Here is a 23748-nt window from a genome sequence, read left to right as displayed (position 1 = left end):
AGAGGCATCTTTCGAATATTATATTTAACGAAGACTTTGGTAGGAAAAAGGAGTATTCAGCAAACTTTTTTTTGTCCTGGCTATCTTTTAACTGGGGTTCTTTTGTGACTCCTTTAAACTACCATATTGATAATACAGTCTTTAAAAATGTATCTAGCCCTCCTGAGGTCTGGTTCACTATGTAAGAAATATATACAACCCAGTCTATTTCCCCCTTTTGTTCCAGGGAAGGAAATACATTTGTTCACATATTCCTCTGTGAATGTTGATCTGCCCCCATGTGCTAAAAGTCTTCGGGTACATCTGTACTTCCATACTGTTTTATGAATTCCCTAGATGTTTACTTAATAGGGCTTTTACAGAATAAGTATCATTGTATTCAGTGGGTCTTATTTCCTAGCAACAGTTCACTTCTGAACTGCAATATATGTTGCTGCTGTGGGGTTCAATTTGATGGTTCCCTGGACATCTGACTCTGTAATTATGGAGGCTCTTTTTGTAGATGCCCAAAGTGTGGCAAAGTTCCTGCTATGGCTGGCCATTTGTGTTCTTTGAAGACACAGAGGTTCTTGGACTAAATTAACTTGCATGTGAATTGTATTCCAAATTTCGCTTTCCTCTATATAAATATCACATACAGTTTATACAAAATGTGTCTGTAAATACTTGAGATAGATACACCAGACAACTGAAATGGCCTAATACTGACCTTCAGTGATGTAACATCTTTGATAAAGTGTTATATGCAACAGATTAGACAACTTCAAAACAATTATGTTCCAAGGTTACAGATACGAACAGGATTGAAATATATTTTGTTCAAGGAAGCAGATACTTGTTCTTCCACACTTATGAACCCCAAGCCAAAGAAGCAATGTTTTTTTAAACGTACAGATGTTCCTAGTTTGAATGCTTCCCAGTGTAATCCTGCAGCTTACTCAAAATTTATAAACATGACTCAGCCATCGTGATTCGGTGATGACCACTTTACTAAATATTCTTATGCAAGCAAAGTTCACATTCATGAATCATCTGGTATGGACAAACATTTTTCATCAGTCCACCTAAAGGTCCCAACATCTATTCATCAAGTATTCTTTTGTAACACAAATGTAAGTAAGACCATAAATCTCCAATGACCTCTAGAAATGTCAAGGACCCTTTAAAGAATGATGTTTTCAGAAAGATTTTAAGGGGAAATATCCCTTATGTGTGCCAATGTATATCATTCTCAAAACACACAAATCATTACCAATTTATAGAGAGAAACAATTAAACCATCTTTAACTGCAGTTGTGTTTAGCATAACCCTGTTTTCAACAATAAGCACAAGCTATTGATTGCTTACTGTAACGTGTGGTACATAACATTTCAAAAATTATTTTTAGCTCCCAGCGCTCCCAGAGATATTTCGTTTTCAAGCATACAATCAACAAGTGTGACCTTGAGATGGAGAATGCCAGTTACTATCTTTGGCTACTTTCAAAACTACAAGATTACTGCGCAGTTACGATCTATCCATTGCAACAACTGGGAAGCTGCTGAATGTATTGAATATGAGCAGGAGCAATATTCATATACTGTTGGCACTTTGTCAGAGGAAACAGTCTATGACCTGAAAAAATTTAGATGGTATAGATTTAGAGTTTCTGCTAGTACGAATGCTGGTTTTGGCACCTCTTCACCATGGATTTCTACACAAACTCTTCCTGGCTGTAAGTAAGAATGACTATCATACATCTTAGTTTTACATGGACACCAAATCTATAAAGGTCTGGAATAATTCAAACCATGCACAGTTGATGATACAGCTACCTTGAATTTATCAATGGTACCCCGATGTGTCTCTCTGGATATTCAAATGTAAAATGCAATCAAGTATATAAGCATTGTTAAAAATCCATTGCCTGTAAGAACTTGTATTATTCAATTGTATCCAGTTACATCCTCAGGAATTCATAAGTGCTGCATATGTCAGGAATTAAGCATGCAGTAGACCGTATACAATAGTCATGAAAGAGGAAGAGGGTCTGACAGCAATCATATTGCATTGAAGTTAGCATTTTTTTTTTCTGTTTTCCATGACTACTTCATTTTCCACCTAAAAACATTAGCAAAATCATGGAAGTCCATATTCAAAGCATAAACATAATGTGCAGTTGATATTAGTGAACATTTATTACATACAAGCTTGGTGTAATGGGAAGATTTAATTTTTTTAATTAACCTTACCATTCCCAGTTCTCTGAAGAAATATACAGGAGAATGTATTCGTAGTCAGCAATTCTGAGAAAAAAGTCTCACTTGTAGATCTTAACAGCTGCTTGTTGTGGTCATTATCCAAAGCAGCTGCTGAATCTAGATATTTTCAGACTGTATAAATTGTTTAAAATAAGAGGGAAAACATATTTCACATTCCCTCCCTATAGAAAATGGCAAGGTGTTTTTTGTGTGTGTGTGCTCAGCAATCCTCTCTTAGGAGTTTTTCAAGGAAATGTTAGCTAGAAAAATCCAAAACAATCAAGTCACTGTTTGCTTTAATAATCTACTATTTTAGCAGTTGTTTAATTTGGGATTTTTGTACACTAAGCTTTAAAATTTCACAAGCACTAACAGTATCTCCCTTTTAAAAGCTCATACCAAACGTTGAAATTGATTTTTGGATAGAGTGAATTTTAAAAGGCTTTTGGGTGGTTCTATCATTCAACAGGCTAAATCAGTTGGATATTTAGGATTGTGGCCATGATGCAATTACAAAGTAGAAAGTGCAGGGTTCAGCTCATGCATGCTATGTCTGTGACAATTGCGTGGTAAAGTTAAAATTGATTTTCTTACATTTTAAAAACATTAGCAATTTTGGAAAGATTCAGTACATGTTTACACAGAGGTAGGGATAATGATACTTATTATTAAATAGTCACCAATGCTAGTTTTGCTCCCATAGTTAGATAGAGTACTCAGCCTTCTGTTTTATAGATTGTCCTCTTAGGAACTGTCTTTCTGTCTCATAAAATAGCTTGATGGCAGTGTTATTGCATTGCTGATAAATTATACAAGTCCACTTTGCAATGGGATCTGTTTTCTAAAGAATCAAACTTTGCCGTTACCATGATATTAAACCATAACTTTGGTTCAGAAAAGGAGAATTTTTGACAGCTGCAGCTTGTCGTAGACTTGTGAGAAAACCTGACCATACTGAAATTCCCTCTTTTTAATAGCTATTAAAGATTGTGGCTCTCTCCTCTTTAGGCACTGGTTGCTTTGAAGTCGGTTTATGTATAGCAAAGCTTTCTCTGTTACGTAGTCAGTGAGCTTTGCCTACTTTTCTGCTTTTCACACAATGCTAAGGGCACATGAACTCTACCTCCATTCCAAGTTAGTAACCCTAGGAACAGTGGCTGTGTCTTGCTTCGATTCTTAAGATAACATTCAACCCAACTTGAACCTAAATCTGCTTGTATAGTTTCTTCCAATGCATTGTGAGAACCATTGGTCCAATGCAGATGACAATGTAAACAGAATGAACATAGGATGAGAGTCTCAGGATCATGGTTTTGCCCATGATCTCCATATGTCCAGCTAGCTGTGCACAGTGCTTGAGCTATATATAAATTCATAGCTTTAAACTCTTGAGGCTTTCTGCATGGGACAGACTATAGACTGGGTAGATAAAGGCTTTGTAGCTACAGTTTATACATATGTGGATGCTGTTCAGAAAGTGGGATGTATAGGTTTGGGTAGGGTGCAATCATTACTCCCTTCCATACACTCATTCTGCCTTCATCATCCCTGTACAAGGGTTATTGTTTCTCCATCATTAAATGTTTCATTTGAGCAATTCAGGACGCCGTTGCCCTGTTTCTAGATACACATTGTTGAGCTTACTGACAAGCAAATTTAAAGATTGCAGTCAATTGAGTCTGTTCATCATTCTTTCCTTATTTTTCTTGAGGATGCAAAGGCTGACAAGAGCAGCACATGAACAATTGTAGACAGGATGCAAAAATAAAGCAAGCCAGGACTACAGAGAGGTGCATAAGCCAGACCTCCTCAGCTGCAGTCATATGTTTGGTCACTTTCTTCTACCTATATTGCCCCCAGGATGCTTTGCAAGGTCTAGGAGTTCGTATAACAACTTTGCTCATCAAAATTGCCCAGAACAAGGACATTGGTATGACCAATAAACTTCCACTGAAGTTATATTATGAGAATTTTGCCTTTGAAAAATACTACAATCTAATCTAATATTTATTTTAAAATATTTGTTCAAGTAATCTTATTGTATGTAAAATGTTAGTGTTGTAAAAATGCAGGCATGTATTTACGTTTAAAGGCACATGATAACTTGCCTTGCTTTCTTTTTTAAAAAAGATCCTGTGCCAACATAAGCCCTACCAAAGTGCTGGAGTCAGAGGATGCATTTGAGCATCAGAGGATCAGTTTTGCTTTTTGATGAGTGGCTCTGTAAAATGATAAGCTATCCAGACGTACCTTCCAGCTAACAAACTTAACTTCTGCCTCACCATCAGGACACAGATGGATGGGAAAAAATGACCCTGACCTCCATAAGACCCACATTCCTGTGCAAGCATAGAAGCATGATAATCAGGAAATGATGGTTATTAGTTACAGAAAATGCATTATTGTGAAAACCAGGAGAAAAGTGCTCATGAGAGGAAGTGATTGGATTATAGGGGAACGAGTGAATAAGACTAGGTCATTCCTACTGAGTAAATTGCTGTGATTTATAAGAGAAAGGGTATGGTGATATCTTGCCCCATTACCGACTAGACTCATTTCACAAACAATCTTAAATCAGTATGTGACAGCTACCATTGGCACAAAAATTGTTTGTGTAATATGTTTGTTGTAAGGCTGCTAGACTGAAGCTAACAGATTTCCAATTTCTAGTCATGTTTTACTTATATATATATTTATATATATCTATATATATAAATATCAGAAAGTTAGTTTGTTGAACATTCTTCAGCTATGATGAAAGTTGTGAAGGGATGTCTTGGCACTTTAGATGAAGAGTTTTAAATGCATTCACATCCTGATCCTGAATGCATTTATATGGAAGTGTCTAGATGTGCATCCTTTTGAGTCTGTGGCAGCTGTGGTTTTCACTCAGCCTGTGTTGATTTCCAGATATGCTGCCACAGTCTGAGCTGGCCATATAGACACTGACTGCCACAAGCTTACTGCCACAGGACAAACTCCACTCCAATCAGCTTTGATTCTTAACTACAATTCACCAAACGCTACAGTTGCAATCAGGTTCCCCAAAACTGGTTCAGGCTGAGCTTAGAGCATGGCCAGTCTGCTTACACAAAGCCAGCTCGGCCAGTAAGATTGCATGGGCTGGCCCAAAAGGTCCCATGAACAACCCCTAATCTCATTAATATCAATGGAACTTCAAAGGCATGGACAGTATCGGGACTATCCTAACAGACATTAGCAGAGGCCATTAGGAGAGGCTATGCACATGCAATATTGTATTTCAGATTTCCGTTTGGAAAGAATTCATTCTGGATGTTCTGTGTAAAGAAATAAGATAAGGAAGGAAATATCAACACAGCTTGCTTCTAACAAAGCTTGCAGAAAGGAGTTAATTTTTAAAAGTCTAAAATATATCATTTTTCCGCCATGATAACATAGGAATAAGTATCTTTAAATGGACAATTTTACACATTACACTACTTTATAAAGTGATCAAGTCATTTGTTCCCATCATTCTATCTTAAAGAATTAATTGATTTTTAGTTGCTTACTCTTAAAGAAACAAACTTTTTCTACATTATTCTTCACCTTCCCCATTAATTTTGTAAAGAGGCTACCTGATCATTGTTCTACTCTCAATAATATGAAGCACTGATCACTGAGAGAGAAATAATGGAACTTCCGCTACCTGTGGAGAATGATGTGAATTTGGTTGACCTACCAAGGACAACAGTATACTATTGCTCCACAAACTACCACCAGATGCTATTACACCACTTGTTTTACCATCCTTATCACCATTTATGTTAAACTTGCCTCATGGTATAGATTTTTTACAGAGGGGCAGTTAATACTACTATGCAAATATCCCTGCATTTTCAGTAAAGGAATAACTGTTGAAGGAAGCATTACTGTATTGGCAGAAAATTCATTTTTTCATCAGAGGAAATTCATCAGAGGTGGCCAATATGGTGACCTTCAGATGTTGTAGACTTCAACTCCCACCATCCTTGACCATTAACCAGTCTGGCTGGGGTTGAGGAGGATTGTAGTTCCCAATATCTGGAGGGTACTAAGTTGGCTACCCCTAAATTAAACCAGTTTGTTATTTTAAATATGAATATCCATATTTATGTACGGCATGTGTTCCCTTTACACGTGATAGCGAATGTTAATTACACTCAGAGTAGACTCATTGAAATCAACAGCCATGCCCATTGTTTCCGGTGGGACTACTGTGAGTATGACTTAGTTGGATACCACACAAGTAATGTGACTGCCATAAAACACATTTTATAATATTTTGTTAAAATGTTGATTAGAGTCCAATTTTACTGGACCTTTGTTGACTGCCACAAAACTATATTGCTAGATTTTGGGTGATACAATTATCACACATACAGTTCCTAGATTTCTAATTTGGCTGCAATTAAAATCAATATATGGAGACTTTTTCTATGACAGGGGCATAATGCTGTGACAGGGCCAAAAAAAAGAAGAAGTGTGAATACCATTTATTGTTCTTACTAAACTTGTACCGAATGAAATGTTTTTGAGAGCTAACTGTATTTCCTGATTTGTTTTCTACTTTTTCTCCAGTTCCAGATGCTCCTCCTGAAAATGTAACTGTGGTAGTTACATCTCCTTACAGCATTAATATTAGCTGGAGTGAGCCTGTCGTCATTACTGGACCAACATTTTACCTCATCGACATTACCTCAGTAAGCCACTGCTTTTTTTCTCTCTGACTATTAATGGTACAATCTGATACCTTACATAAATTTAGTGCTTAATTTCTAAAGAAAGATCCTGAAGCAGAGGGCTTATCTAGAAATAACAATTATTATCTTGAAAGTTCTTCTCCTGAATGCTGAGGGAAACATTACGAGGGAAACCTGTGGTGAGGGAAACATTGCAAGGTGGTACAGTTAGTCAGAAGGACCAGCAATCTAAGGTAGTGATCAACTATAGCTGGAGAAGATGTGTAGTCACAGATGGGACAATGCAGAAAAAGCAAGTCATATATACCAGTACAGTGGTACCTTGGTACTCAAATGACTTGGCTCCCAAACAAATCAGCTCCTGAATGCCACAAACCCAGAAGTGAGTGTTCCGGTTTGCGAACATTTTTCGGAAGCCGAACATCTGATGTAGCTTCCACAGCTTCTGATTGAGTGCAGGAAGCTCCTGCAGCCAATTGGAAGCCACGCCTTGATTTTTTAATGGTTTTCGGGAGTTGAACGGACTCCTGGAATGGATTAAGTTTGAGAACCAAGGTACCATTGTGGAGGGATATATGGGGTGCTAGGAAAAAAGTGCTGGTACTCACCATGAAGTTGTTAACGGTAAGTGCCACACTTTTAACCAGTGCTTTTATTCTAGCAAAAAAGGTGCCAGTACTGCGTACCCTTGAGAACCCTCAGGAAGAAAAGCACTGAGTATATAGCTTTATTTTTAAAGAATGGTTTCTTGTTAAGCACTGTCTTCTATGTGATCAGTACCTACAGGTGTTAAGTCTATATAGACAGGTCCACCGCTGCTTCAATAAAACTATCCATCTGTCTGTAGTGAAAATCCTGGAATAAAATTTTGTTACTCTTTAGGGAAACAGAGTTACTGCTTCAGGGTCCAAAAACAAGCTGTATTTAGCAAAATTCCCATGTTAACATTTTAGTTAGTTAGTGAGACTTTCATTGTAGATGTAAAAACTTTAAGACTGTTTTTAAAACAAAAGCCAAATCTTCCCTATTCTGTATATTTTAAAATATTTTTTACTATGCTGATATACGGAAGTTACAGTTGTTTTAGCCTTCTTTTGAGCTTGCATGTAAATTATTCCTAAAGAACCTGATCCGGCCAATTTTTATCTGCATTGTGCAGAACCTTATTTAGGTCTGGTGAACAGAAAACAGTGCCTTCTTCTTCTTCTTCTTCTTCTTCTTCTTCTTCTTCTTCTTCTTCTTCTTCTTCTTCTTTATCATTCTTTTGGAATTTATCTGCTTTTTTCAGCCACTCTTCCCTCTCATTGCTTTTTTTGTGTGGGTTTTTTTTTTGGGGGGGGGGGGCTGCAGGACTGAGGCCACCCGCTATGTTTCCATACTGAACAGGAATTTATAACTTGTTCATCTGCTCTCAACTCTCTGTTCCCTGCACTGCCCCCCCTTCCCCCAGCAATATCTTCTTAACCTGAATATACTTGTTCAAATCAGTATTTTTTTCTCCAGTGGAAGGAATGGATGAAAATGCAACAGCCTTAATCTGCTCCAGGGGAAATGAGTTACTAGTTTGCAGCCGTTGCCTGTTGTGTACACTCAATTCTTCTCTACCACTCCTGCTGCCAATGCAGCACTGTGAATAAAACAGGAATCAGATTTTTTTTGTGTTGTGCAAACCCGGGCTCCTTGTTTTTTCTTTTGGAAAAAAAACAAACCACAAGTCTGGGTTTGGATGATCCAAGCTAGACTTTGGCTTGTTTCATTCACAGTGCAGCAAGGAAGGAATGGTACTAGAGTACTTGAGCCAGCAGTGAAATGTTTCCTGCTAGCTGCCAGGGTGGGAGCACTGCCAGAATGACCCCCATCCACTTGAGCAAATTGGGGCTCGCCCTGTGCTGCCTGCCCAGCCATGCAGTGGTGAGCCTGGCCATTTGAAGGACACACTCATGGTGTCCTGTGGGTCCAGCGCCACTTTGTGAGACTCATAAAAGTGGCGCAGGGCTGGCAGGGCACATGCCTGTTGTGTCCTTCTCACCCGCCCTGCAGCTGGAGGGTGGCGTGAGAAGTACGCAACAGCTCATGACGTCCTGACAGGGTACGTCTCCCAAAAAACTGCGCCCAGGGTGATGCCTCCCCGCCCCCAGTCCTGCCCATGCTACAACTCTAGCTTGAGCAGCCTGCACCATGAGCATACTGCTCATTCTCATTGAGCCAATAAACTATGGTTTTTAACCAGGCCATTGCGAATAAAAGGACCACTTGGGAGGGGTCAAAAGAGTTCAGTACTGTTTCTTGATGGTCATCCCAGGAAATGAGTGTCTGTTTAGTAGATCAGAATCTTTAGTTAAGGTTAACTCTCAGTGGGGATACTAAGGCACATCTGTCAAAGAAAATATATGTTTGACCTACCTTAATGTGTTAGCAGCTGCATCTACTGCACACTTGACCCACTGGGGACTGCGAGTGTAGAGATTCATACTTCTTATTTTCTGTTGCATCACAGATAAACAAAATTGGTGCATGAGGAAGGATAGTCACAAAGAAAGGATTTTATATCAGATTATATTTACTCATTTGTTGGCTGAGCTATTTTTTACTGCCGCTTAGGTCTTGGGATTTGCTTGTGTCTTCTGGTGCTGTTGTTTTGACACCAGAAGCACGAGGTAGGGTCACATGGTGGTTTATCCTATGCAGTTCAGGAACACTCAGTGACAATAACAGCTTTCTGAGTTTTCCGCATACGATCTAGTTTTCCTCTTGCAACAACACCTACAGTTACTGGTGGCACTCTATGGAAAGGACAGAGTTCCTTTTCATACACCCCACGTCAAAGGGCAGCATGAGGGTGTTCTTACAGATTCCTGAGTAAGGAAAAGCAAGACTCTCCAGTTCAGAACACCACAAATGCAGGCTAGCTATATATTCATTGCAGTTTTAAATGAGAAACAGCAGGTAGATGGTAACCCGGCTTTCCATTTCATGACATACAGTGGTACCTTGGGTTAAGTACTTAATTTGTTCCAGAGGTCCGTACTTAACCTGAAACTGTTCTTAACCTGAAGCACCACTTTAGCTAGTGGGGCCTCCTGCTGCTGCCGTGCCGCCGGACCACGATTTCTGTTCTCATCCTGAAGCAAAGTTCTTAACCCGAGGTACTATTTCTGGGTTATCAGAGTCTGGAACCTGAAGCATATGTAACCTGAAGTGTATGTAACCCGAGGTACCACTGTACCTCGTGCTCCGGCGGCACAGCAGCAGCAGGAGACCCCATTAGCTAAAGTGGTGCTTCAGGTTAAGAACAGTTTCAGGTTAAGAACGGACCTCTGGAACGAATTAAGTACTTAACCCGAGGTACCACTGTATTGCCTATATGCCATAATGCTACACCGTTCTGTTAAATATTGCCCTAATTTTGCTTTGTTTGTTTTTGCTTTGTATAGGTAGATACTGATGACTATAAAGCTTCATTCGTCAAAACAAACGATGAGGACAAAAATCTTGATGTTTCAGGTTTAAGGGCATTTACAAGGTATTCTGTAGTGGTCACTGCTTTTACTGGAGATATCCATGCTGCACATATTGAAGGCAAATCTAGCCCTGCAGTCATTGTTTCCACTTTTGAAGCAGGTAAGCTGTTTCCTTTTTGTTGTTGTTCTTAGTATCTGTTTGGAAAAAGAAAATGTGAAGCAATTAATTTTTCTATGTTGTAAATGAAGTTTATGACATCAGGAAATACCACCATTCCTTTCGGCCATAGTAACTCTAGAACAGCCATCACTACTATGAAACAGCTTCTCCTCTTAACTTCTGCCTGTTATGTCCTTGCTACAGGCGTATAGCCACTGCTCATAAAAGTGACAGCCCTAAGCAGTGGCAAGCGAGGCATTTGGGATGCAATTTCAGGGGAAAGGAATGATGAGTTGGGTTTCTGCACATAGTCTTTAATGGGCACTGAAGTTGAAAAGGATGCTTGAAGTTCTTTACTGGTCTCAGATTTGTGAATGCCACTCTGCCATAACAAAAAACAAAGGTACGGCAGTATAAAAGGCACATTTGAAATCAGGGCAGAAGCTGCCATTATAATCAGTAAAACTAATGCAATAAACCCCACATCTGAATGCAGCTTAAATCTTTTCCTCTGCAATTTTTTAGAAGCTGGATGTTTACTAGTATTTGCATTTTTTGCAAAGACTCCTAAGGCTTGTGGTTTGTTTTTAACCGAAACCTAAAAAGAGCAATTGCAAGACCAACGTGTCCAAAATCACATGTGAGTTTAGATGTACATGTAAACTGAGATCCAAACGTAGCTGAAATATAAATATAGCAATTCATTAATTCAATAAGGCAAAATGAGAATATAAAGGGAGTGATCTTAGGTCAGAATATTTATAAAACAAAAGCATTCGCAGATGATCTAGTAGTAATGACAGAAGACCCAGTAACTTCAATAGGAGAGATATTGAAAGAAATAGAATTATTTGGAGAGGTTGCGGGGTTTAAATTAAATAAAACAAAAACAAAGATGATAGGCAAAAATATAGATTCAAGAACAACAGAATTAATTCAACAGCAATCACAGATAGAGATGGCCAAAAAAGTTAAATACCTCGGTATCTGGCTAACACCTAAAAATATAGACTTATATAAAAACAATTACGAGCCGATATGGAGGGAAATAAAGAGAGATTTAGAAAAATGGGGACGGCTGAAACTGTCATTGTGGGGAAGAATTAATATAATTAAGATGAATGTACTACCAAGACTAATGTTTTTATTTCAGACCATCCCTATAATAAAGGGGAATAAGATCTTTAAGGAATGGCAGAGGATAGTCTCGAGATATATATGGCAGGGCAAAAGACCCAGAATACAATTTAAATTATTGACAGATGTAAAGGAAAGGGGGGGCTTTGCCCTGCCAGATTTGAGATTATATTACGAGGCATCATGCTTAAGTTGGCAAAAAGACTGGGTTAAGTTGGAGAATACGGAGCTACTCGATCTTGAGGGCTTCGATAACTTTTTTGGTTGGCACGCCTACTTATGGAAGGATAAGATGAAAGCACACAAGGGGTTTGGTAATCATATCTTCAGAGGGCCGCTAATTGAAGTGTGGGAAAGATATAAAAACGTGTTAGAGCCGAAAACACCACACTGGTTATCACCTCTTGAAATAACAAGCATAAAAACTACCAACATGAGGAAAAACTGGGCAACATACAATCAGCTAGTATCGAAGGTAGATGGGAAATGGAGAACTAAATCTTATGAACAAATAAAAGAACATGTTTATGACTGGCTTCACCATCAACAGGTGAATCAGATGTTCAACAAAGACATTAGAGAAAGAGGCTATGCGGATAAAGACTCTAATTTCCAGACGGAGATAATAAATAGCAAAACGAAAACTATATCAAAGATGTATAAGATGTTGTTAGATTGGAATTTAGGAGATGAGGAGGTCAAATCTGTGATGATCCGCTGGGCAAAGGACATAGGGCACAGTATACAATTTGAGGATTGGGAAAGATTTTGGAAGGACGGGTTGAATTTCACGGCGTGTATTGTAATAAGGGAGAATGTTATGAAGATGTTCTACAGATGGCACTTGACACCCATGAAACTCTCAAAAATGTATAAGGTAGACAACAAGTGCTGGAGGTGTAAAGATGCAGAGGGCTCCTTTTACCACATGTGGTGGGAGTGTGGAAGGGTTAAGCAGTTTTGGGAGAAAGTCTATACGGAATTAAAAAAGATACTAAAATACACGTTTTTAAAGAAACCCGAAATCTTTCTATTAGGAATATTACAACAAGAGATAAAGAAAGAAGATAGCAAATTGGTATACTATGCGGTAACGGCTGCAAGGGTGCTAATAGCCCAGAGGTGGAAACAGCAAGAAACTCCAACAGTGGGAGAGTGGAGATCCAAATTATCGGAATATGCAGAGCTTGATAAACTAACGGGGAAAATTAGATATAGGAAAGACCAAGTGTTCATCAAAGATTGGGGAAAGTATGTAGATTATCTGGAATGTATTAGTGAAGGTCAAATAACGCTAAAGGGTTTTAAAGATGCACTGTGAAAGATCATGGGTTATTGTTTAAAGTAAATAGAAAACAAAATTAGATACAATGACAATATAAACGACGGAACGTGTAACTTTTTTTATTGCTTCGAATGATTTGCGGCCAAGCTGAAGGAAGTCCTGAAAGAAATAGCTATGTTATAGAAGTATTGTAAGAACAGTGGTTTTGTGTACTTTTTTATGTTGGCGTTTGGTGTAGGTTTTCTTTGTCTATGTCTTGCTTGTGTTTCTCACTCTTTTTGTGTGTCGATTAACGAATAAAAAATTATATATATAAGAAATATAAATATAGCAAATAAATAAATATAATTGTAATTTTAAAAACAAATCGTTGAACATTCTTTCAGTGCCCAGAGACCCACTTAACAACATAACATTTCAGAAGATACCCGATGAAGTAACAAAATTTCAAGTGACGTTTATATCACCATCTGAACACAGTGGAAATATTCAAGTATATCAGGCAATGGTATACAAAGAAGATGACCCAACAGTCTTCCAGATCTATAATTTAAGTGTTATTGACAGGACAAACAAGTCAGTCACTGCTTTGATAGAGGGACTAAAAGGGGGACATACATATAATATCAGTGTAAGTTGAACTTTGTGTCTTTTTCTTTAACACAATCAGTAGTAAAGCTAAGCCAGAGCACTTTACTGTGGAGTGGTTTAAAAGTTATTAATTAATGCATGACTTGATTTCCAATTATTATGTTTATTATGTCTGTGTGTATATATATATCTATCACACTACATGCAATTAATGCATAGTAGTCAGCAAAATAATATAGGGCCAGTCTTGACCTGTACCCTTAGAAGTAAGCTCCACTGATTTCAGTGAAGTGTCAAAGTCTTACTTTACTCAAGTAGAATTTAACTACTCTTCCACACACACCCCGTGTGTGTACATGCATGAAATAAGTCCAAGTTAATGTAGGTTGATTATGATTAAGGTAAACAGATTGAGATATAGGAAAATATATATAATTTAAACATTTTTATTTAGGTTTATGCAATCAATGGTGCTGGTGCAGGGCCAAAAATCCAACTTAAAATCACAACAGACATTAAAGGTAGGTTCATGTAATGATTTCATAGTTTTAAAATAAAGATAATGCAAAAGAAATGTGAAGTCAGCTTGTTTTTTTAAAAACCAAACCAAAACTATTCTCTTACGCACATCCTAGGTCAGTGGTTCCCAACCTTTTTTTTTTTTTTTTTTTTTTTTGGCCATGCCCCACCTAGGCATCTCTAAAATCTTGATACTCACCCCCTGTGACATATAATTCTTATTATTCAAAAAGTGAACTATTCACATGGAGGAAGCCTAAAAGGCCATTAACTGTTAATAACTCATTCTCAAATTGCCCCCCTTAAAAATCAAGTTGCCCCCCATGGGGTGTGTTGGGAACCACAGTCCTAGATGGTGTTATCAACTGTTTCCCATTCCCATCCTCATGCTAACTTGAGTTATATTAATTATTTGCACTAATGTTGAGCAGTACCTGTGATGTAGCTAAGGTAAATTAATATTAGGTTCTGGAAAAGAAGCCATGATTCTAAATTGATATATTTATCATTTACATTAAGGCTGCAATCGTAAGCAGCTTTACTAAGAATTATGTCCCATTGAAACCAGTGAGATGCATGTCCAAGTAATTATGATGGTATAGGAATGTACATTATTTTAATATTTTCTAGCTATAACATTATGCTGTGAGTTTTCTGGGAAATTTTTATTTTGAATTGGGCAATTTGCATTAGAGGTTTTTTCAGTTTGCTCTAGAAGGATTTAATATGTTTATTTGTATTTAAGAACCAAAGCTACACCATAAGTATTTGACCTGAAATATTTGAGGTAAGCAGCAGTACTGCTTTCAGAAGACAGGAGCGCCCCAAATGTTCAGCCCCACCAGTCACCACTGCAGCCCCATATGCACACACACACTCTCTCTCATATCAATACTCCATACTATTATGTATTCTGTGGTCTGTTTTTGCCTGAGCTTGAGTCTGGACTAAGGATTCTGAGCCCCTGTGTTCTGATTCGATACACAATATATAATCACAGAACATTTCAGGATTTGGACCTCTGCCATTGGCCCTTAAACTCAGAGTCATGATTCGCAGCTTGGAAGTTTAGACTGCCAATAACATTGGGAGTGGGAGTGGCCCAGGACTTCAGAAATGTATATAAGACACACCATTTTTTTTAATCTCTTGAGATTTTATAGAGTGTGGGATATCTCTGGCCATGCTTAATACCACCTCCCCAGCCTACACCAAGCTGTCATGTGGCCCCCCCAAGAGTGCCTTCAACTGATGTGGCCATTAATGGGGGCGGGGGGAGGAATTGTCCACCTCTGATTTTATAGCATAATCATCCTATAGCTCCAACCACTTTTTCAATCCTGCAAGGGGCAATTGCCCTTACCTTGCCATCCTTAAACAAAAAGGATGAATAGCAATTTTGGTGCCATCCTTAAACAAAAAGGATTGAATAGCAATTTTAGTGGCTGCTGTGGTGAAGTTCTGAATGGTCTGCTGCCTTGGATCATGGGTTTATATAACTGAACTATTCGAACAATATTGGGTGTTTGTAATGGGATCAGTGCTCCTCATGCATGTGAGGTTTTTTTTATGGTTCACACAATATTATTTGTATTAAAATGCCAGCATGTGTCATCATCCCCCATTTAATCTAGATTTACCCATTCTGGAGGAAACCCAGTAAGTTAAAAATAAATATTGCTAACAACCTGTTCGCAATATCTTAATGACTTCTTTGCAATATTCAGCTCCCATCTGGAAGCCCTCATCAAGGGGATTTTAATTAAGTAGAAAACTACTTGACTCAGTAGTAGATGTAAAAAGACTGTTGAACAGAACAGCATCACAACATATATTTGTCTCAAAACAGAACCACCAAGGCCTAGCAAGAAGCCAGTGCCCGTTTATGATACCAGTGGAATGCTCGTCACTGCTACAACAATTACTATTCGTATGCCAGTTTGCTATTATAATGATGACCATGGGCCCATCAAGAAAATACAAATTCTTGTTGCAGAAGCTGGAGGTAGAGAAATATTTTCCCCTTAAATGTAAAGATAGGGATGTTCATTTTTTTCTACTTTGTTCTGTCCTTTTGCTTTATTTGAATGTGCAGGCTTAGGGCTCATCCGGATTTGCATTTAGCCCACCGCTTTCTCCTAGCGAAACCTGATCTTTACTGCTTAATCAGAGCAATCATCAATTGGTTTTTCTCCAAATTAACATTTGCTCCGATTTAGTGCTTTCTGGCGGAAAGCAGCAGGGCAAGGAAAGATAAACCACTCCGACCTGTGCTTTCTGGGCACAGAACAAATGTTAATCAATGTTTTATGGACTTTTCATGTGCCAAAATCTGGAAAATGTGTGTGTGTGTGTATGTGTGTGTACACACACACAATTACAAGATTTCTAGCCCACCCTATAGAACTGAGGGCCACATTTGTCTCTGGGCAGTCAACCAGAAGCTACATGCCTGGATGGAGGATAGAAGTCAGCAAAGCATTGAATGTTAATTTTGTGCATCTCTCTCTATCCTCCATCCAGGCAAGCAAGAGGCAATATCACAGTTCAAGGACACATTCCAGCCAGGCAAAAGCACTCAAGCTGTTAATGATGCACAGCAAGTGAAGAGTCCAGCTGGGTCTGGGGAGAGTCCCAAGGGGCCCAGAGATAGGCCTGGGGGTGCATTTGGCCTCTGGGGCTGAGTTTGCACATCCTTGCTATTGGGCAAGGTCCTTTCTAGGCAGCTTGCAAAATGAAACAAAACAGAAACGCAGGTTTCACAAACAAGGAGCAGTAACAACAAATTAAAACAGTTTACAGTCCAGCATAAAACAGTCAAACAATTTTAAACTAACGGACTGAAACCACTGTTCTAAAACAGTAGGCAGCTTAAAATCATCCTAACTAAAAGCCAACTAGGAAAAATTGGCCTTCTGGGGCTTTTTTTGTAGGCTGGTGCTTATGAGGCCTATTATGCATACCTAGAGAGGGAGTTTCGTAGGCTGGAGAGCACTGCTGATGAGGCCCTTTCAATGTAAAGGAAAGAAAGATGCCTCAGGTCAGCAGAGCATGGTGCCATCTGATTTCCTGAGTGATTACTTGCTCCTTATATCTCCCCCTCCTATTCTTGAAGCAGGAGCTCTGAATACAGGAATGAGAGGAGGGAGCCAGGGCCCAGGGACAGGGGGTGCCAGGGGAAAGAGCAATCTTCCAAGTCTTCATGGGTTCTGGGCCTCTCCATTGCTGCCCAGGATAGAACTTAATATAATTCTGTCAGTTTCTTTACATTGTTGAAGCAACGTTTCAACATTACTTTGTACTTTACATTTTAAAATGAATTGTATTCGTTCAATCTATCTTGCAGATTTTATAGATAGAAGTTGTACTTTCTTCCATAGGAAGATAAATGAAGTTACACAGTTCTGTGTCTTTTTCTATTCCATAGAATATGTTCACAGAATTATTTGACTATCTAATTTTATTATAGTTACAGATGGCTAGCCGTGTTGGTCTGCCATAGTCAAAACAAAATAAAAAAATTCCTTCCAGTAGCACCTTAAAGACCAACTAAGTTAGTTCTAGGTATGAGCTTTCGTGTGCATGCACACTTCTTCAGATACACTGAAACAGAAGTCACCAGACCCTTCTATATAGTGAGACATTGGATTCTTATCTCATTATACATGACAAAGCCATTTTTCACCTTCTCATCCCTTGCTTTTTCCTGTAAGACCTATTGCAGTCGTTAAGAGTCGTCAACAGGCTCATCACAGCTATCTGCCAATCACCCATTCCCACCACCCTTCTGAGTAATACCCCTCCCCACCTTCTCACTATATAGAAGGGTCTGGTGACTTCTGTTTCAGTGTATCTGAAGAAGTGTGCATGCACACGAAAGCTCATACCTAGAACTAACTTAGTTGGTCTTTAAGGTGCTACTGGAAGGATTTTTTTTATTTTGTTTTAATTTTATTATAGTTACAGGTAGGTCGCCGTGTTGGTCTGCTGTAGTCAAAACAAAATTAAAAAAATCCTTCCAGTAGCACCTTAGAGACCAACTAAGTTTGTTATTGGTATGAGCTTTTGTGTGCATGCACACTTCTTCAGATACCACTTCTTCAGATACCAATTTTATTTTGTGATGTATTCAGAATATAAAATATCATCATTTTTTTCTTACTTTAGCTCAGCATGATGGCAATGTAACCAAGTGGTATGATGCCTACTTCAGAAAACCAAGACCGTATTTTGTAAATGAGGGCTTTCCAAACCCACCATGTACAGAAGGAAATGAAGGGCTGAGCAGCAAAGATGATGTATATGTAATTGGGGCTGATAGTACATGTATGATACCAGGCAGTGAAGAAAAAATCTGTAATGGCCCGCTGAAGCCCAGGAGACAGTACTTGTAAGTATATTACTCAGTTTTTCTATCTGCATAATGGATAATAAGCAAATAGCAGAATACTAGGACAAAGACATGGGCCACTCTTTTAAGGCCCATTTAAAAAGTGGCAATATTAGCTGCAACAAAATTAGCTGTAACAAATATTAGCTGCAACAAAATTAGAAAGTTATCTGTTTTTGAAACCTGCCATCCCTTTTCTGTGTACTATGAAAATGTCTAGAGCATGGGGGCCTTGCAGTGCTTTTCATTTGTTTACCAGTACATGGGATGGGTGGGTAGCAAGTTAGTAGGTTTGCCTAGGTTCGGATGAAACTCTGAGCAAAACAAACCATTGGTTAGCTATCGTTTGACTTAGCAGTATGTGTAAACTGTACCTCAAGCATCCAGACATGGATCACTTTCTGTAAGTTATTGGAGACATTTTTGTGCTGAAACAGAGACAGGCAGACAACAGAGATCTTATCTCAGAGCAAAATTTCTCCTAATCCAAGTATTAACTGACCTCCTCCTTTAAGAAGATAACACAAATGGATCTTAGACCCCACTCTTGCAAGTATGTGTGACCTGCATTCCATATCTTTTTAGAAGGGTATGATTGAGACCTACATAACAAATCAGCTATTATGGGGAATGGGAGCCCTATGTATGCCCCTCTGCTGGCCTCCTCCATTCAGTCAAGGAACACATAATATTAAGGATATTAATTGCAGACCAGTTTGGGAAAAGCAGCATACACCTATAAATAAATATCCCCAAACCTGTAACTTGTAAGTCATAAATGACTTTGATTCATTTTGCCTTGGAATTTGTTCTGGATGCTTCTAGATACAGTATAAATTCTGTGTGAAAAGAATCACTGATCTGGCCATGGTAGTTCCTGTTCTCTAACTTATTTATATTTCTTTTGCAGATTTAAGTTCAGAGCTACAAATATAAAAGGACAATTTACAGATTCAGACTACTCTGATCCCATCAAAACTTTAGGTAAAGGGAAGTCACTATGCTTTCTTACTGTAGCATTACCAAGTTTTCTGTACAACTTGTGCAAAAACAACAGCCATGCTAAACCTGTGGCCATGTCCCAGTTGCTATGGGAATGTCATTTGCATGCACACTACAGAAAAATCAAGGTGCAGGATTGTATTGATTTTCACAGCTCCAATTCCCCTGTCCAGCCTGCCTATCTATCTCACACAAGTTCTTCTTCAGATGTTGCAAGGGGTGCTTGACAGCTTAACATGCAAGGTCCCACCCAGGGTCACTTGCAGGTAATGTCACCGTTTTGTTATGTTCAGAACTGCTCAAACAGCCCCTAGGATGTCTCAGAATGGTCTTTCCCCATCTGTCTGCCACCAGAGCTGTAGAAACCTTTTGTAGGATGAAACTATGGCTCATAACAGCAAAGGCAAAAAGTCCTTGTGCATCTGTGGCAGCACCACTAACTGCTGTCTTGCTTAGACTGGGACTATGCAACCTCCCAGTTATATGCTCATACTGGTGTCCTGTCTCAGCTTCCTTTGAGGAGCTACAAGCATGCAGTAACTCATGATATTAATTTGAAAGGTGGGCACTTGTGCATTTCCATTTTTTGTTTGTCCATAAGCCACCCTGAATCTTCTGCACAGCACAACCCTACTGATATAATTGCATTAGGGAAACTGTGGTGATCACATTGACAGTAGACGATCCTTAAAATAAAAACATTTTGGACTCTGCTAAAATCTGTGATGGTGTGCGCTTAGGCAAATTTAGCAGAAGCACTTTGCATAAAACGTGTTTACAAAACTAAGCCATGTATTGCCATCATAGTCTGTCTTTAATGTTTCAATTCCCATTGGGTTTCCTTTATATTACAGGTGATGGGCTTTCTGAAAGAGCTGTAGAAATAATACTTGCAGTTACATTGTGCATACTATCTGTAATTCTCCTTGTGGCTGCAATTTATGCTTTTGCAAGGTATGTGCATCTCCACTTGTTTCTACTGAATTATCCTTGAATTTAAATTGCTCATTCATTGAAATTAATTAATTCCGCCCCCCACTGGGTCCCATATTGGAAAGCAGGAGTAAGACACATCAGAGAAGTATAGCAATGTATTGCTGTGTTTTTGGAGATGGATTTACTCAAGTCTTATTCTTTTTATTTGTTTCTTTGTTTCTTTGTTTATAAACAAACAGGTTTGATCCCCATATGGGTCAGCTGCATATTCCTGCATTGCAGGGAATTGGACCAGATGATCCTCAGGGTCCCTTCTAACACTACAGTTTTATGATTCTGTGAAGTGTAGAAATTGTGTTAGGAACTGGAAAAATTAAGGGTCCTTCCTCATTATTTACTGAATTCAATCTGTACAAATCAGCCTGAACAGAATTGTGGTCACTGCTGTCAACCTCTACTCAATTCTGGTCTATGACACAGGAGGGTCAATGTTAGAAGAAATCAATAGAACTGTTACAAACAAGGAAGCTGATTGTGTAGCAGCAGCAACCAAGAATTTTAAGATGGTTTTTTTTATATAATTATACAATATCTTATATAATTATAAGATATGTGTTTTTAATTTTTGTAAAGTAATGTTTTGGGGTGTGTGGGTAATATATTTAATTTGTCATCATGCTGCTAAATTTGATTGAAAGCCCATTTTCTTGTGTTACACAGAAAAATAGAAATCTCAGTTTTTCTATCTTAATTTGATATGCAAAAATGCTAGGAAATATGCTGTAACAAATCACAACAGCAATGCCAAGAAATAGATAACAATTACTGGCATTTGCAGATTGTGACTTTTTAACTTTCTTCTCGTTTTCATACTACTAGCACTTTGAAAGCATAAATACATACTTTATTAAAGGTCCAGTGAATTTGGAATAACACTGAATGTTCTTTCTTATTCATTTTCCTATGGTTTTTGTCTTAGAATTCGCCAAAAGCAAAAAGAAGGAGGCACATACTCTCCACGGGATGCAGAAATTATTGACACCAAATTCAAACTAGATCAGTTGATCACAGTGGCAGACCTGGAAATGAAGGATGAGAGATTTACACGGTAGGCATACTCCGTAGGCAAAACAGTAGTTCTGGGGGTCTGCAGTCATGACCCCATTGTGACCTTTTACTTGTTTGGAAGTGTTTTGTGGTGTTCTTATTTACACAGGTCACAAAGATCCTTTTTCAAAGGGTGACCTCCAGACACTTCTCTCAGGAATTCAGAAAATCACTTTTTCTTCCCCACTTTGGAACAAGACCAAAATGCAAACCGTTATATAATTCTGCCAAGAACATTTGCTCCTTGTTTGTTTATTTTTATCATTACAAGTGTAATCTCTCTGACATTAAGTGTTTTATTGAAGACTTAATATGCACACTCTTAATACTGTAGGAGCATATTGCTGATTGTTCACTTTGACTCAGAGTCATTTGATAACATGTCACCCTACGCTACGTGACCAGCTTTCAAAAATCTGTCAGCACTAAAGCCAGTTTGTTGTGCTGGATTGATAATTCAATCTGGACCAGGAAAACCCTGGGTTAAAATCCCTGCTCAGCCATAAAGTTCACTGAATGACTTTGGGCCAGTCTAATATATCTCACAGGATTGTTTTAGAATAAAATAGGGAAGCTGAAAATGCATAGCCCTCTGAGCTCCCTGGAAGAAGAGCAGGCTGCAGTTCAAAGATACAAAACACAACATAAACATTGTTCATATTAAGTTATTACATCCCAGTCTACAGCTCACGGCCATTATAGATGCCATATCCAAAAGGCTTCTTCTTTTTTCTTTTTACATTTGCTTGTGCATGGTCCTTGATACAATGCAAGGAAATGTGTATTGGAAAACATGAGTGTGGGTTCTTAAGGTAGCACATCAGAATGTGCCACCTAAATGGGAATCTTTGCCTGAGAATCTGAATATATGCTGAATTAGTTCAACTGGGTTTAATGACACTAAACAAGTTAAATAGAAATACTTCACCATGAATTGGTTTTGGATCAAATTGCAAAATAATTTTGGGCCAAATTACACGTGATCCTATGTGGGTACTTTTGCACTTCTTTGCATGGATTTCCCCCAACAAATTGCCAGCGTTGGATTTCTAATCTGCACAGGAATCGTAGCATGAGAGGTGCAGCGGAGGGGGTGTTTTAACAATTTGCCCACTCTTGATTTGGATCTGGGGGCTTATTCCAACAATTTGCATTGCAAAAAAAAAAGTCCCTCTGATTTCAACCAGATGTTTTTGCAGTGCAAATTGCAGGAGAGAAAGGGGACTATCCAGGTTGGACCTCAGCCGGGATGGCAAGTAAAGCTCCTCTACCCCCATTCTAAGGTCCCAGTTCTCGTCTCTCACACACTGGCAGTTTTTGAGTGTGGAGGTGGAAGGTGACCTGCACTCAAGGCCAGAACTGCACAGTTAACTTCCCATATAGTTCAGCCCTTATTGTCCTGTCTTCAGGAGAGACTAGCCCAGAGTCTTTGTGAGCCAAACTCGCATGAAAGGTAGCACAGTGTGTTGGACCCTCCATCTATTTTGACTTGTGCAAGTTTACGGATAGAACAGTGAATGAAATGTACTTCAACTCATGCTTGTAAAAAGGCGCTAGTGTCCCAAGTTCTGGAGCTCACCTAACTTGGCAAAGTATTTGTTCATGTTGGTGGCAGCAATCATGTCTACAGGATACAAGGAATTCTACCCTGTCCTCAACTCCTGTGTATTCACCTTATGCTGTGAACTAGTCTTCTGTGTGATCATTGCACATAAATTGGCTGATTTTTACAGCTAGTACTAGTGGTGTGCAATATTTCCTCCTTGTTGCCTCAAACCCTATTTGTGCTTTCTGAGTATCCCCTTTCAATGGCCCATCCCCAAACCTGAAGTGGTTTTCCAAGTTTTTTTCTTTTTTAAAAAACTCAAAAACCACAAATATTGTTTGTGTGGTCCAGTTTGCCACCAAAACCCCTGTATTTTAATTTGTGTACAGAGCCTAGTTATTTTAGGTTTTGAAAAAACATAAATATTATATTATAGGAAATGAGTTCTAATTTAATGACTGATGAATTCTGTCAAGAATTACTATATCCTATTAAAGTCACAGAAAACTAAATGAAAGCTGTCACCTTGAAAACCTGTAGCCTCCCAAATGATGGTCCATAGAAAGGCTGGAATTACATATTATGAAGCCAAGTTGTACTTTCATCCGTGTTTCTGATGCAAATTCAACTGCCTGGGTTAGCAGACACCTAATGTAACATATGATGTAGC

At 38.6% G+C, this 23748-nt stretch overlaps 1 protein-coding gene across 3 annotated transcripts in view; it reads left to right on the top strand.

Annotated features, from left to right (window-relative positions):
* Window positions 1–23748, top strand: part of PTPRQ (protein tyrosine phosphatase receptor type Q) — a 106604-nt gene that overhangs the window by 59706 nt on the left and 23150 nt on the right. For all 3 annotated transcript variants that reach the window (XM_081878558.1, XM_081878557.1, XM_081878556.1), the window contains exons 44-53: window positions 1389–1715; window positions 6823–6944; window positions 10379–10565; window positions 13374–13618; window positions 14033–14099; window positions 15947–16102; window positions 18265–18487; window positions 19398–19471; window positions 20344–20443; window positions 21405–21533. In XM_081878558.1, coding sequence (XP_081734684.1) covers window positions 1389–1715; window positions 6823–6944; window positions 10379–10565; window positions 13374–13618; window positions 14033–14099; window positions 15947–16102; window positions 18265–18487; window positions 19398–19471; window positions 20344–20443; window positions 21405–21533 — 1630 coding nt within the window. The remainder of the gene's footprint in view (window positions 1–1388; window positions 1716–6822; window positions 6945–10378; window positions 10566–13373; window positions 13619–14032; window positions 14100–15946; window positions 16103–18264; window positions 18488–19397; window positions 19472–20343; window positions 20444–21404; window positions 21534–23748) is intronic.

The sequence above is a fragment of the Podarcis erhardii genome (genome assembly GCF_964252035.2).
Source record: "Podarcis erhardii genome assembly, chromosome: 10".
In the NCBI taxonomy this organism is placed as follows: domain Eukaryota; kingdom Metazoa; phylum Chordata; class Lepidosauria; order Squamata; family Lacertidae; genus Podarcis; species Podarcis erhardii.
Note: the sequence above shows the minus strand (reverse complement) of the source record. Positions and strands in the feature narration are given on the sequence as shown.